This window comes from Myotis daubentonii, chromosome X (genome assembly GCF_963259705.1).
Source record: "Myotis daubentonii chromosome X, mMyoDau2.1, whole genome shotgun sequence".
In the NCBI taxonomy this organism is placed as follows: Eukaryota; Metazoa; Chordata; class Mammalia; order Chiroptera; family Vespertilionidae; genus Myotis; species Myotis daubentonii.
In genome coordinates this window covers 138,241,566-138,257,552 of record NC_081861.1, presented here as the reverse complement: position 1 = coordinate 138,257,552, position 15,987 = coordinate 138,241,566, and the positions used below count along the sequence as shown (strand labels likewise).

The window sequence follows — 15,987 nt, the reverse complement described above, 5'->3', positions numbered from 1 at the left end:
ATGCTTTTATTATTATAGATTTGGTTCCCAGGATTCACACATTAAAAAAATACTGCCATGACCAAATTCTTTCTCAATGGACAGTTGGGGAAAATATATGTATACGTCTTGTAAGAGCAAACAGCAACAGATCGATGGAAATGCCTGCACCCCAAGAAACAACACATTCAAAAAACAAAAACAAAAGAAGAAACCAAACATTAATGAGTCTTCATGCAGAGCCACTGGACTGGAAAAAATACCAGATACTGACAAACGTTGGTGTAATTATTACTATGTTCCTGCCAACTGCTACTCCCATTAGGGGGAAAAAGCTAAGTCTTAGCTGAATTACATTTAAATCGGCAACTCGAGCCCAGCCGGCGCGGCTCAGGGGTTGAGCGTCGACCTACGAACCAGGAGGTCACGGGTTCGATTCCCGGTCGGGGCACATGCCCGGGTTGTGGGCTCGATCTCCAATAATTCTCTCTCATCATGGATGTGTCTCTCTCTCCCTCTCCCTTCCTGTCTGAAATCAATAAAAACATTACAAATAATCTTTAATATAAGAAAGACCATTTTATAAAATTTAAAATATATACTAGGTGACAGCCTGTATAGATCTTAGAATAATTATTAACGATGTCGCCTGGGCTGCATTTGACACGCCTGTGACGATGTTGTAAAGGCAGATTTGTAATTATTTTTTGTGTGTGTTTCCATCAGATCACTCCTTACGGCACAGAAATGCGGAACGACCAAGCGGTGCATCTGAAACTAGTATAATATTGACCGTCAACTGTCATGGAATGGAAATATATAGCCAGACGTTCACGGAATGGAAATATAGAGACAGACGGTGCACACACACGTTGAATCATTATAAAGGCAGAGTTTATTAAAACACATTTCATCTTCATTTATGTGGACATTTTCTTTTCTTTCTTTTTGACAATAAAATGTATAATTTTTTAACATGTTTTTATTGATTTCAGAGAGGAAGGGAGAGAGAAAGAGAGAGAAACATCCATGATGAGAGAGAATCATAGATCGGTTGTCTCCTGCACGCCCCCTACTGGGGATGGAGTCCGATCAGGCAGGCAGGCGAGTGGTTAGGGGCGATCGGGCAGGCAGGCCAGTGGTTAGGGGCGATCAGGCAGGCAGGCAAGCGGTTAGGGGCGGTCAGGCAGGCAGGCGAGTGGTTAGGGGCGATCAGGCAGGCAGGAGAGTGGTTAGGGGTGATCAGGCAGGCAGGCCAGTGGTTAGGGGCGATCATGTGTGCCCTTGAGTGGAATCGAACCCGGGACCCTTCAGTCTGCAGGCTGATGTTCTATCCATTGAGCCAAACTGGCCAGGACATGAAATATATAATTTTTATTGTTGATAGCATTATAGATGTCTCCCCTTTCCATATTTTAGGTCCCTCCTCACAGCCACTACCCACCCCACCACCCCAGGTCTTCATCACCCGCTGGCCTGATCCAGGGCCTATGCACAGCTTATATCATAAAAGGCTAATCTGCAAATTGTCCCCTCAACCAGGAGTTTGACCGGGAGTTCGACCAGGCGGCGGGGTGGGCCGGCCAACTGCCCGAGGCTCCTCCCCCTGGCTGGATCCGCCCCCGATCAGCCCGCCCCCCACCCTGGCTGGGGATGTGGCCAGCCACTCAACCTATCACAGCCCCTCTCCCCGGCCGGCCCGGCCCTGATTGGCCTCGATCCCGGTGGGCCGGCTGGATGCCCCCTGGGCACGAGTTCATGCACCGGGCCTCTAGTCAGTGTATTAGCTCCTTGGTTGATCTCTCCTCGCACCCCATCCCCCACGAGGTGTGATTGTCTGTTCCATGTCTCCCGGCTTCGGGCCTTATTTTGTTGGTCAATTCCTTTCGTTCATTGGATCCCACAAATAAGTGAGGTCATGGGACACGTGTCTTTCTCCAATTGGCTTATTTCACTCAGCGTCATCGCCTCTAGGTCCATGTTCTATCCACTGAGCCAACCTGGCCAGGGTTCATTCCTTTTTTTATATATATATATTTATGAAATATATAAAAAATATATATATAATAAAAACATTTATAAATATATATATAAAATATATATAATATATGTAATGATATATATACACAAATATATGTAAATAAACAGGGTGTCCCAAAATTCACGCAAGAAGTAATTTTGATAGGAAACACAGGTTTATAATTAAAAACTGTAAATTTTTTATCGATTCATAAAGGACACAGTCTAGGGTTATGTGTGGAATAGCACATCAGGTCAGTGGCCTCCACGGCTTTGCTGGCACAGATGCAAAGCCGCGGTCTCCATTGGTCTTCCTTGTCCCTGCTCCTGGGCCATCATTGGAACTTGGTGATGTTTATCGAATCGAAGGGATTGACATCCAAGGGCAACAGATATTAGAATCTGATTCAATAAACCGAGTCAAATTAGGCTTTTATTTTTTGTTGTTAATGCTCACGTAAAATCCAAATCTTGCGTGAATTTTGGGACACCCTTTATCTATCTATCTATCTATCTATCTATCTATCTATCTATCTATCTATCATCTATCTATCTATCTATCATCTATCTATCTATATGTATGCATTTTTTAATTGATTTCTGAGAGAGGAAGGGAGAGGGAGAAAGAGAAACATCAGTAATGAGAGAGAATCACGGATCGGCTGCCTCCTGCACGCCCCCTACTGGCTGGGCATCGAGCCCACAACCCGGGCATGTGCCCTGACGGGGAATCGAACCCATGACCTCCTGGTTCCTAAGTCAACGCCTAACCACTGAGCGGCACCAGCCGGGCTCATTGACACACACTCACCAGCTGGACGTCAAATCAAGCAGGAAATTAATTCCTTGGCCGTAACACAGAAATCAAATTAGACAAAGATAGGTGAGAAGGTTGCACGCCGGAACCCTCCACCCCCACGGTCAGAGAGGGGAGGGGGCATGGAGAACTTCCTAGGAAATTCAGGGCTGAAATCCGGTCCCCAAACCCACGAGGGAATGCGGGCTCTTCCCCGGCGAATGCCATTCTGAGGAAGACGGGAAATTATACCCATCAATGGAGAATGACAGTCAACAGGCGGGACTCACGCCAGCCCATGGTCGGCCCAGAGCAGGTGTCCGGCTGGTGATGCCCGTCGTATGTAAGTGGCATCAACGGTAAAGACAGTCATTATGGCATCTCCAATGGAGACGACAGGCGTGTGTATGATTCTGGTTTTTTTTTCACCTTCATTCTTCCTTTTCTTTTTAAGAGAAAAATTTTATTTATTTGTTTATTTATCTATTTAGTTAGTTTTTTATCTTGAATCCTCACTGGGGGGTATTTCCCCATTGATTTCGAGAGAGAGAGAGGAAGGGAGAGGGAGAGACGGAGAGAAACATCCATGTGAGAGAGACACATGGGTGGGTGGCCTCCTGAACGCGCCCCGACCAGGGCCCGGGCCGGGGAGGAGCCTGCAAGTTGGGTGCGGGCCCGTGATGTGATTCGAACCCAGGACCCTTCGGTCTGCAGGCCGACGACGCTCTATCCGCTGAGCCAAACCGGCCAGATCTGCCTTCATTCTTTTATTTAAATATATTTGTATTGCCCTGGCCAGTGTGGCTCAGTGGAGAGAGCGTCGGCCTGCGGACTGATGGGTCCCGGGTTCGATTCCAGTCAAGGGCACATGCCCGGGTTGCAGGCTTGATCCCCAGTGGGGGGCGTGCAGGAGGCAGCCGATCAGTGATTCTCTCTCATGGATGTTTCTCTCTATCTCTTCCTCTCCCTTCCTCTCTGAAATCAATCTACACTAAAAAAAGAGAAAAATGTTAATTGGCGTACGAGCTACCCTTTTCATTGGCTAATCAGGGCTATATGCAAATTAACTGCCAACTAAGATTGCGAGTTAACTGCCAACAAGATGGCGGTTAATTTGCATATGTAGGCACAATGCAGGGAGGCGAAAGGGAAAGCAGGAAGAAGCCCCCTGCCACTGACAGTGATCGGAAACCCAGGGGGGAGCTAAGAGCTGGGGGGCAGGGCCCCAGCCATGATCGGAGAATCAGGCGCCTTTGCCGCCCTGGCCAGTGATAGCAGGAAGTAGGGGTGGAGCCAGCGATGGGAGCTGGGCACGGTCGAAGCTGGCAGTCCCGGGAGCTAGGGGTCCCTTGCCTGGGCCTAAAGCGGAGCCCACGATCTCGGGGCCCTGCAGCTGTGGGTCCCCGCTGCCCGGGCCAGACACCTAGGCCAGAGGCCTCAGGCCTGTGCAAGGGGCCGATCCGGTGATTGGTGATCGGAGGGTGATGAGGGTCAACTCCTCTGGCCGAGGCATCAGGCCTGGGCGGGGGGCGGAGCCGGGGGTTGGGGGGATAGGATGGTCCCCTTGCCCAGGCCTGAAGCCTGGGTCAGAGGCGTCAGGCTTGGGCGTGGGGTGGAGCAAGCGATCAGAGGGAGATGGGGGTCCCCTGCCCAGGCATGATTCCTGGGCCAGAGGCCTCAGGCCTGGGCGGAGGTCAGAGCCAGTGATCGGGGGGAGATGGGGGTCCCCTGTCCAAGCCTGACACCTCTGGCGGAGGCATCAGGCCTGGGCAAGGGGCTGATCCTGCGATTCGAGGGTGATGGGGGTCTACGCCTGAGGGCTCCCAGTATGTGAGAGGGGGCAGGCTGGGCTGAGGGACACTCCCGCCCACCACACCCAGTGCACGAATTTCGTGCACCGGGCCCCTAGTAAAGATACATTTACAAAAATAAAAAATAACTATATTTGTATTGATTTCAGAGAGGAAGGGAGAAGAGGAGAGAGAGATAGAAACATCTCTCTATATAAAAGTCTAAAAATCGACTGTTTTGACCGAACAACCAGAATGACCGGTTGACTGGTCACTAGGATGCGCACTGACCACCAGGGGGCAGACACTCAATGCAGGAGCTGTCCCCTAGTGGTCAGTGAGCTCCCACAGCCAACCTCCTATAGCCCCTCCCCCCCAGCCCATGAGACCCCCCCAAAAAGCCTCAATCCCTGGCCAGGCCGAGGCCCCCCACACATGCACAAATTCATGCACCGGGCCTCTAGCTAATGATAAGAGAGAATCCTGCATCGGCTGCCTCCTGCACGCCCCCTACTGGGGATCGAGCCCGCAACCCGGGCATGTGCCCTTGACCGGGAATCGAACCCGTGACCCCCTGGTTCCTAGGTCGACGCTTAACCTCTGAGCCCCCCCGGCCGGGCGAGACGGACTAGCCTGTGGACGAACCCTTCCTCTTAAGCTTGAAGCTTAAATAATTCCAGACGACGTTTCATCATCACAGGCCACAGGGAAGGACATCTACCTGTATCCCTTTCAGAACCAGGAACAGGCGTTCGCTCGAACCCATACATCTGAGAGGATTCTCCCCCCCCCACCCCCTGAACATGAGACACATTTTAGTCATTGCTCACGGTGCCCAGGCCGATAGGAAGAATAGATCAGAGGAGATCAAAACGGCTTCTCGGAGGTCTGTAGGCGTCGCAGGATCTCGGAGATCAATTGCACCTGGGAATCAGGGGAATCCCCTCGAGATAAGACTGCGAGGCCAACGCCTTAGATTTCGGTCCCTTATCTCCTGGCCCCAGTCACATAAGGACAGGAAGATGACAGAGGGTGGAGGAGCTGGGACACGGACAATCATCTTTTTTTAAAAAAATATATTTTATTGACTTTTTACAGAGAGGAAGGGAGAGGGATAGAGAGTTAGAAACATCTACGAGAGAGAAACATCAACCAGCTGCCTCCTGCATGCCCCCTACTGGGGATGTGCCCGCAACCAAGGTACACGCCCTTGACTGGAATCGAACCCGGGACCCTTGAGTCCGCAGGCCGACGCTCTATCCACTGAGCCACACCGGTCAGGGCACGGACAAGCATCTGTTGAAGCCAAGTCAGAGGTAATGAGAGGTGCTCACCTGTTCAGGTGCAATGCCCCAGGGCAGGAACTGTATGCACCAGGCCTCCCAGAGAGCAATAAGGACCCAGGCCCTTTATAAAATATATTTTTATTAATTTGAGAGAGAGAGAGAGAGAGGCAGAGAGAGAGAGAGAGAGAGAAATATCCATGATGAGAGAGAATCATGGATCGGCTGCCTCCTGCACGCGCCCTACTGGGTCTCGAACCCACAACCCAGGCATGTGCACTTGACCGGGAATCGTAGCCGTGACCTCCTGGTTCCCAGGTCGACGCTCGAGCACGGAGCCACGCCGGCCGGGCCCATGTCTTTGGTTAAAAATAGAAAGAGATGTCGGGCCAGTGTGGCCCAGTGGTTGAGCATCGACCCCTGAACGAATCAGGAATGACAGGTGATGGGAAAGGGAGGTTTAATCTACCTGTGGGAACAGGTAAGGGACGCAGAACGAGCATTCACTGTGCTCTCAGAGTACCTCTGTGCTGATTCTTCTATTATTTTTTTAAATATATTTTTATTTATTTCAGAGAATAAGGGAGAGGGGCCCTGGCCGGTGCGGCTCAGTGGATAGAGCGTCGGCCTGCGGACCGAAGGGTCCCAGGTTTGAGTCCCGGTCAATTGCACATGTCCGGGTTGCAGGCTCGATCCTGTGTGAGGCGTGCAGGAGTCAGCTAATCCGTGATTTTCTGATCACTGATGTTTCTCTCTCTATCCCAATCTATACTAATAAAAGGGTAATAGGCTAATTAGACTGGATAGATCGGATGTCTTCCGGTCGTCCTTCCAAACAAAGCCACTGTGGTGGGCCAAGACAGAGGCGGGTAGGGTGATCAGGCCGGCAGGGGAGCAGTTAGGGGGATCAGGCCAGCAGGGGAACAGTTAGGGGGATCAGGCCGGCAGGGGAGAGAAGTTAGGAGTGATCAGGTCGGCAGGGGAGAGCAGTTAAGGGCGATCAGGCCAGCAGGGGAGAGCAGTTAGGGGCGATCAGGCCAGCAGGGGAGAGAAGTTAGGGTGATCAGGCCAGCAGGGGAGAGCAGTTAGGGGCGATCAGGCCAGCAGGCAGGTGAGCAGTTAGTTAGGAGCCTGCGGTCCCAGATTGCGCAAGGATCAGGCCTAGACCGGCAGCCAGAAACCCCCCGAGGGTCCCGGATTGGAGAGGGTGCAGGCCAGGCTGAGGGACCTCCGCCCCTGGTGCATGAATTTCGTGCACTGGGCCTCTAGTAAAAAAAAATGAAATTAAATTGAAAAAAAAAAAAAAGATGAGGCCTACACCGATGACATCGGCATTAAAGGAGGCGTTTGCCGGGAAACAGAACTATCAGTCTTTGATGAAACGGAGCAGCTGCCTGTGTGCGGAGCGAAAACGAATGTCATTTACATGCCATCAGGCATTCACAGGTTCTGACAACCAGGAAGATTCACTCCCACGCACGGCAGCAAGGAGATGTTTACATAAATAGATTCTCTCCTGGGTGGATTCGTGTTTTTGGTTGATGTTTTCTTTGCAAATTCTCGAGTCACAGAATAAAATACTTCATCGGCCAGAAGGAGTGGGTGTGTTGTGGGGCAGACACGCAGAAGGGAAAGCCCAGGTGAGGTCTGGCCCCAGCTCTCAAGGGGCCCAGGACTCCATCCACAGGGAAACACAGAGCTATGCACAAGTGGGGGTGCATTTGATGGTAGAAAAGGAGTTTGGGGAGCCCTGGCCTGGCCGCTCAGTTGCTTAAAGCGTCTCCTTGATACTCCAAGATTGCAGGTTCGATCCCAGGTCAGGGCACGTACATGAATCGAGCAATGAATGAATAAAGAAATGAGACAACACATTGATCTCTCTCTCTCTCTCTCTCTCTCTCTCTCTCTCTCTCTCTCTCTCTGTCTCAAATCAATAAATAAAAAATTTGCCCGGCCAGTGTGGCTCACTGTTTGAGCTTCAACCTATGAACCAGGAGGTCACGGATGGTTTGATCCCCGGTCAAGGGCACATGCCCGGGTTGTGGGCTCGATCCCCAGTAGGGGGCGTGCAGGAGGCAGCCGGTCCATGATTCTCTCTCCTCATGGATGTCTCTCTCTCTCTCTCTTCCTCTTCCTTCCTCTCTGAAATCAATCAATCGAAATATATTTTTTTTAAACAGAGGCAGATTTTATACAAGTCAAGTTTTGTATATTATACGTCTTTCTAAGGAGACACGTGCACAGCAGAAATAAAAAGAAATGTGCTAAGAATGGAGCGTCTCGTTTGCAAGTAAGTGAGGTTCTATTAAGTCCTTGGGCCTCAAGTGGGTATAAATCATCACTTCATAGTGACGCAGAACAGCCCGGTTTGCTTGGCACGAACCCCGTGGTGAATAAGAGGTGAGTAACTCCCCCAATGCACTCGACAAGCCCATAAATTGTGTGTTTTTTGGCTCACAAGACGGAGCCGCGGGTCTGATGAGGGAAAACACTCGTATTTCAAACAGCAAATGGGAAGTGTGTCTCGTTCTTCGCATGACAAGGTTCTTATAGTTATTACTAGAGGCTCAGTGCACAAATTCGTGCACGGGGGGGTGGTCCCTTGGCCTCGCTGGCGATCAAGACCAATCGGCGCCGTGGGAGGTTGGCTGTGGGTGCGCACTGACCACCAGGGGGCAGCTCCTGCATTCAGCGTCTGTCCCTGGTGGTCAGTGTGCTCATAGCGACCGGTCGTTCGGTTGTTCGGTCGCTTAGGCTTTTATATCTATAGATTTTTTTTTTTTAGTTCTCACCCAGTATATTTTTTTATTTTATTATTTTATTAATCCTCACTCGAGGCAATTTTTTCCATTGCTTTTTAGAGAGAGTGGACAGGAGGGGGAGAGAGACACAGAGAGTGAAACATCCATGATGAGAGAGACTCGTGGATCGGCCGCCTCCTGCACACGCCCCCTACTGGGGATCGAGCCCACAACCCGGGCATGTGCCCTTCACCGGAATCGAACCCTGGACCGTTCAGGCCACAGGCTGATGCGATATCCACTGAGCCAAACAGGCTACAGCCTGTATAATTTTTTTCATTGATTTCTTTTTTTTTTTACAGAGAGGAAGAGTGGAAGGGAGGGGGAGAGAGAGAGAAACATCGATGTGAGAGAGACCCATTGGATGGATGCCTCCCACTCATGCCCAGAATGAGGCCGGGGATGGAACCTGGAAATGAGTATGTGCCCTGGGCTGGGCATCAAATCAGCGAGTCCGATGGCAGGTTCCATCCAGGGCCCCGGTCGGGGCATGAGTCGGGGAGGGAACCCATCCACGTATGTCTCTGCCACTCCCCCCAACTCTAAGAATCAACGGGAAAAACATCCTTGGGTGAGGATAACCACCAACAACAGAATCTACATTCTTTTCAAGCCGCCACCCATTTTTACGGTAGTTTCTGTTTTTATCATTCATTTTTCACCCTCACTTTTGGGTAGGACAACAACACTCGTTATTCTGTTAAAAAACAAACGAAAAAACACAACAACAATAATCATCTCTAACAATATTTTCCCGTCCTTGAGCAGGAAAACAGCATTTTATGCATGCATGGCTTTTTGTAAATTATTTTTTTATTGATTTCAGAGAAGAAGGGAGAGGGAGCGAGAGAAACATCAATGAGGAGAGAGAATCACGGATCGGCTGCCTCCTGCACGTCCCCCCACTGGGGATGGAGCCCGCAACCCGGGCCTGTGCCCTTGACCGGGAATCGAACCGTGACCTCCTGGGTCACAGCTCGGTGCTCAACCACTGAGCCACACCGGCCGGGCCAGGCACGCACGACTTTTTGAAGAAAAACATCCAACGATATTTCAACGATATTTGCCAAACATGGCATACATGCACAAAGAATTGATCAGAATGACCCACTGAGCACAGTGCATTGTATCGGATTCTGACGTAAGAATCTGGATGCTAATGGTTTCAGAGTAATTGTGAAGGGAACGATACTGATTTCCCGGAAGGCAGAAGGGGATGGCTGCCGGCCGCTGCCGGGGGTCCCAGGGCAAACGCAAAATCCGTGTTAAAGAGAAAGAAGGGCGCATGTTGCAACCTCCGTCGAAGTGTCTGTTGGGATGAGCTGGCCTGTGTCACTGCATCCAATGAAAGGGTGTCTGACCTCACAGTAGCTCATCCCCAGATGCTAAACAGCCAGATTATCGATGCAAAATCCACCTTTTGAAAAAAATATATTTTATTGATTTTTTTACAGAGAGGAAGGGAGAGGGATAGAGAGTTAGAAACATGGATGAGAGAGAAACATCGATCAGCCGCCTCCTGCACGCCCCCCACTGGGGATGTGCCCGCAACCAAGGTATATGCCCTTGGCCGGAATCGAACCCGGGACCCTTCGTCCGCAGGCCGATGCTCTATCCACTGAGCCACACCAGCCAGGGCTAATGTTACTTTTGAAATCATGGACTTCTGATGTTTTCGGTTCTATTATAATGATACGGGAGATTGATTTTGCTTTTCCTTTATGTTTCCATTGTTTAGACAAAAATATTCACCAAAAACCGACTTATATTGTACCAGAGGCCCGATGCATGAAATTCATGTTGGGTGGGGGTGGGGGTGGGGGGGCCCTCAGCCTGGCCTGCACACTCTCACAATCTGGGACCCCTTGTGGGGTGTCTGACTGCCGAGCCTAAACTGGCAGTTGTACATCCCTCTTGCAAATGCAGGACCCCTCGCTCCTACCCGCCCACCTGCTCGCTCCTTATCGACTGGCACCAGGGGGCAGCTCCTGCATTGAGTGTCTGCAGTCAATGACACTCAGTGCGCGTCATAGCGACCGGTCGTTCTGCCGAAACGGTCGCTGGGCTTTTATATATATAGTTGGGTCTCTTCGAAAGCGTGTTAGCATTTCATCAGATACTCAGGTTACTTAGCTGCTGGCCGTCAGGGAAACCACAAGGTTAGGATTCCAGTTACAGCTCTTCTTGTGACCGATCGACAGGAGTTGACTTTGGGGGGTTGGGCACATGGTGTTATATACAGATTCTGTCACTTAGAAATCCACCCCTGAAACCTATATGCTCACGTTGACTAATGTCACCCCCGTAAAATTTAATTTAAAAAAATATAGTAAACAAAGTAACTATATATATAAAAGGCTAATATGCAATTTGTTCGCTCGGAAGTTCGACAGGGAGAGCAGGAATGCGGTCGTCCGCTATGACGTGTGCTGACCACCAGGGGGCGGCACAGATCATGGCGGGCGACCAGTGGTAGCGGTCGGGGTGTGACGGGGCGAGGGAAGGAAGAGGCCGGGAGGTGGGGAGGCGAGGCTTAGGGACCCTACCCTGCATGTATTTTGTGAGCCAGGCCTCTAGTAATAATAATAATAATAAAAAATGGTTACCTGCAAAGTAAAAATAAGAAATTCAGAAAATGAGAAGATAAAAAATCTAAGACTTTGTTTTCCTGAAAAAAAAAAAAGAAAAAACAACCAACAAAGGATTTCTAGTACAGTGGGTCCTTGACTTACGAGTGTCCCAACTAACGAGTTTTTTGAGATACCAGCTGTCTCTTGGCCAATTTTTTGCATTGAGTTGATAGAGTAATTTCAGTTAACGAGCTCCTTAACGAGCTTGGTCTCGGAACGAATTAATCTCGCAAGTCAAGGCCCTACTGTATTTTATCAAAGCTCCAAACACACAACTGTGCCCTAGACAGTGTCGCTCAGTGGTTGAGCATTGACCTAGGAACCCGGAGGTCAGGGTTCGATTCCCGGTCAAGGGCACATGTCTGGTTTGCGGGCTCCATTCCCAACTAGTAGGAGGTGTGCAGGTGGCAGCTGGTCCATGATTCTCTCTCATCATGGATGTATTTTTCTCTCTCTCTATCCCTCTCCCTTCCTCTCTGAAATCAATAAAAACATATTTTAAAAACCAAAGCTCAGCTGTGTGCCAACACGTGGGGAGATGCGCATGCCTAGGCTAGAAATGTGTTTTCTACAAGTTCAGGCCTGCTCCTGGCGTCTTGTAGAGGTGAATGTTCCCACACGGGCACGGAAAATAAATCTCAAAATACCACGAGAGCATCAGGCGAGACGTGTCCATTTTGAGAAAACATGTTCGGCCGTGTTTCTCGTTGGACACGGGTCCATTCATCCACCTTATTGCATTTCTAATATTTAACCGTTAACCGCACAGCCACATCCGGGTCTCATTCTCCGAACCGCAACGTCCGAAATCCAATTGGGGCCTCGTCCCCGATGCATTTTTGAACATGAGCACTGTTCCGTAGATCGAGGGATAGTCTAGTCATGAATTGTGCAACACAGCAGGCAAAAAAGAACCAAACAGAAAACACAGAGGTCATCCTCAAAATATATCCCCCAACGACATATATTTAACACCCAGTCTGAGAAAAATGAACAAAATGCAAAAATTATGGGTGGTGAGTTCGAATGTCCACGCACTTAGCCAATGTCCAGTCCCGCTGAATCGCAAAATGTTCCCATGATCAACGAACAGTTAGTAAATTCCATCTCATGCAAAAGCCATGGGCCTGGGCACCACACAGCCTATCCTGGGAGCCCCCAAAACACAGCAAAAATCTGCTAAAAAATTAGGGGAACGCGTTTCCGACAGGCCAGACGCCATACCGCCCGCCACGCGACCACGAAACAAAGCTGACATCCGTGGCCCTGGCCGACCATTGCCACAGCATCGCCCATTCGTTCCCAAATGCGTTGCTCACGCCCGTGGCCTCTCCAACTGAACCCCTCGGAAGCATTCGAGGGGGATACAGCCTCCGCACCTACGTGAAGTGGAGGCTTAAAGTGGGATGTCCCAGCGATGGGGGCGACACCAGGGCCATCTGGTCGACCTCACAACACGCAACATAGCAGAATGGCCATCTGGTCGACCTCACGACACGCAACCAGCAGCATGGCCATCTGGTTGACCTCATGACACCCAACCAGCAGCATGGCCATCTGGTCGACCTCACAACACGTAACATAGCAGAATGGCCATCTGGTCGACCTCATGACACGTAACATAGCAGAATGGCCATCTGGTCAACCTCATGACACGCAACTCAGCAGAATGGCCATCTGGTCAACCTCATGACACGCAACTCAGCAGAATGGCCATCTGGTCAACCTCATGACACGCAACATAGCAGAATGGCCATCTGGTCGACCTAACAACACGCAACTCAGCAGAATGGCCATCTGGTCAACCTCATGACACGCAACATAGCAGAATGGCCATCTGGTCGACCTAACAACACGCAACTCAGCAGAATGGCCATCTGGTCAACCTCATGACACGCAACATAGCAGCATGGCCACCTGGTCAACCTCATGACACGCAACTCAGCAGAATGGCCATCTGGTCAACCTCATGACACGCAACATAGCAGCATGGCCACCTGGTCAACCTCATGACACGCAACTCAGCAGAATGGCCATCTGGTCAACCTCATGACACGCAACATAGCAGCATGGCCACCTGGTCAACCTCACGACACGCAACTCAGCAGAACGGACTCCCGGCTGGTGGCCGCCGGTCCCTGCCCGGACGGACGGACGGACGGCGTGACTCACCTAAAATTCCCAGCCGGTAGTTGATGGTGATGACGATGACGTTGCCGTAGCTGGCCAGGATGCTGCCATCAATGATGTTGCCGGTGCCCTCCATGTAGGACCCGCCGTGGATATACACCATCACCGGCTTCTTACTGCTCTGGTCGTGGATGTCTGGGGAGAGAAGGGGAGGGGGGACAGGCGGTGAGGAACCTTGAAGAAGGACGGGCGCCCAGTAAAGATGTGGGTGTGGCTCAGTGGATAGAGCGTCCACCTGCAGACGGAGGGGTCCCAGGTTCGATTCCGGTTAAGGGCACATGCCTGGGTTGTGGGTTCAATCCCCAGTAGCGGGGGGGCATGCGGGAGGCAGCCGATCCATGATTCTCTCTCATCATGGATGTTTCTCTCTCTCCCTCTCCCTTCCTCTCTTTGAAATCAATAAAAAAAAATATATTATTTTTTTAAAAAAATTAAGGATTTAGCCTGGCTGGGTGGCTCAGTGACTTGATTGGTTGGAGCATCAACCGATGCACTAAAAGGTTGTGGGTTCGATTCCTGGTCAGGGGGCCCACATAGGTTACGGGTTCCATCCCAGGTATAAGACCATACGGGAGGCCCATCAGGTAAGGACTAAAAAATAAATTAATTAAGAATTTAGCCTTAGCCCGTGTGGTTCAGTGGAAAGAGAATCGGCCTGCGGACCGAAGGGTCCCGGGTTCGATTCCGGTCAAGGGCATGTACCTCGGTTGTGGGCACATCCCCAGTAGGGGGCGTGCAGGAGGCAGCTGGTCCATGATTCTCTCTCATCGATGTTTCTAGCTCTCTATCCCTCTCCCTTCCTCTCTGTAAAAAATCAGTAAGATATCTTTTTAAAAATGTGGTAAAAATGACACCCGACTCCCACCTCCCGATAACATGACTGAAATGCTACCTATTTTCCCTGGAAATTTACACTCTCCTTGTGGTTTTCAACCAGTGAGAACCCTCAGTGATTGCTTTCTTGTTGTATTTATTGATTGATTATTATATTTTTTTTTGTGAATCCTCCCCTGAGGACATTTTCCCATTGATTTTTGAGAGAGAGAGAGAGTGGGAGGGACAAGAGGGAGAGAGAGAGGGAAACATTGATGTGAGAGAGAAGAGAGACACATTGACTGGTTGCCTCCCACAGGCACCCGACCAGGGCTGGGGTTCGAGCCTGCAATGGAGGTACGTGCCCTCAACTGGAATCGAACCCAGGACCCTGCGGTCCATGGGCCTATGAAACTCCATCCACTGAACCAGACGGAATAGGGCAACGTTGCTGCTTTATTAAACAACTAGAGGCCCAGTGCACGAATTTATGCACGGGTGGGGTCGCTGACCTGGCTGGCGATCAGGCCCTATCGGGACCAGCCGGCCAGGGGGAGAAACCAGGGAGGTTGGCCGGCTGCTGGTTGGCTGTGGGAGCGCACTGACCACCAGAGGGCCGCTCCTGCATTGAGCGTCTGCCCCCTGGTGGTCAGTACACGTCATAGCGACCGGTCGACTGGTCGTTCGGTCATTAGGCATTTATATATATAGATGATGGGAAAACAGTATTTCTCAATGGTCTTTGAGGACAGAGATTCAGGGAGCCATGATCAATGTGTAGAGAATCAGTCTGTTTGGAAAAAAAAGAAACAGAGAAAAGGGCCACCCAGCACCCCGCCCCCTGCCCCCCCCCCCCCCCCCCAAAAAAAAGTCTCTCCAATGTGGTTCACAGAATTTTGCAGTTCACACACGGAATGCAGACCGGAGATCAAAAATGCAACACGAACTCACAAAACCACATTCGGAAGGGAGGGAAGAAAAGACACAGAGACACATGCATATGTGTGTGTGTTCAACGTTCAGTTCTCTTCTTGTGGCCAGGCTTAAAAAAAAAAAAAATAAGAAAAAGAAAAAAAGAAAAGAAAAAGTAAAAAAAAAAAAAAAAAAGCAGAGAAAAATGCAAGAAGTGGATTTTCTTGTCAAGCACATTTTGTTGATTCATTTCGTATTTTTAAAGGACGCGTGTACACGTCTTCTCACGGGAAATGCCTGGGCCGTAATCGCACCGTCAGTGGGATTAAAAAAAGGACAATGCTTTGCAAACAAGAAGAAGTACGCGGAGACGTACTAATTTTAGGTCAAGGGGGGAAAAACAGGAGGAAATGAAAAAGAAAAAAAAGAGAGAAAGATAGATATAAACTCATGCATCGAGCTCAGGAGGAGGGGAAAAGAAAAAAAGGAAAAAAAAACAAGAAAAAATATACCTTCGTCGTCCCCTCGGTCATTACTGGTTATATCATCTGTGTTTCTCTTGCTGTTGGCTCCTGGCGTCAGACCGGGAAGGAAAGTAAAGGGAAAAAGAATTCAAAACCAACAGGTTGGCAAAAAAAAAAAGTTCAGAAGAGAGAGAGCTACCACCCAATCAAAGACAAAAAAAAAAAACAAAAAACAATGTCACACAAAAAAGTTAAAATCTGTTTCCGCTGGATTTCAAAAAAAAAAAATATGAAATAGGGTGATGCAACG

At 49.9% G+C, this 15,987-nt stretch overlaps 1 protein-coding gene across 2 annotated transcripts in view; it reads right to left on the bottom strand.

Annotated features, from left to right (window-relative positions):
- The window catches only part of NLGN4X (neuroligin 4 X-linked), a 120,935-nt gene that overhangs the window by 45,543 nt on the left and 59,405 nt on the right, over positions 1-15,987 (bottom strand). Inside the window, exons 3-4 of one of the 2 annotated variants that reach the window (XM_059679040.1) lie at positions 15,726-15,785; positions 13,471-13,623 (exon numbers count right to left, since the gene is read on the bottom strand). In XM_059679040.1, the coding sequence (XP_059535023.1) occupies positions 13,471-13,623; positions 15,726-15,785 (213 nt within the window). The remainder of the gene's footprint in view (positions 1-13,470; positions 13,624-15,725; positions 15,786-15,987) is intronic. The other variant, XM_059679041.1, reaches the window with a different exon arrangement.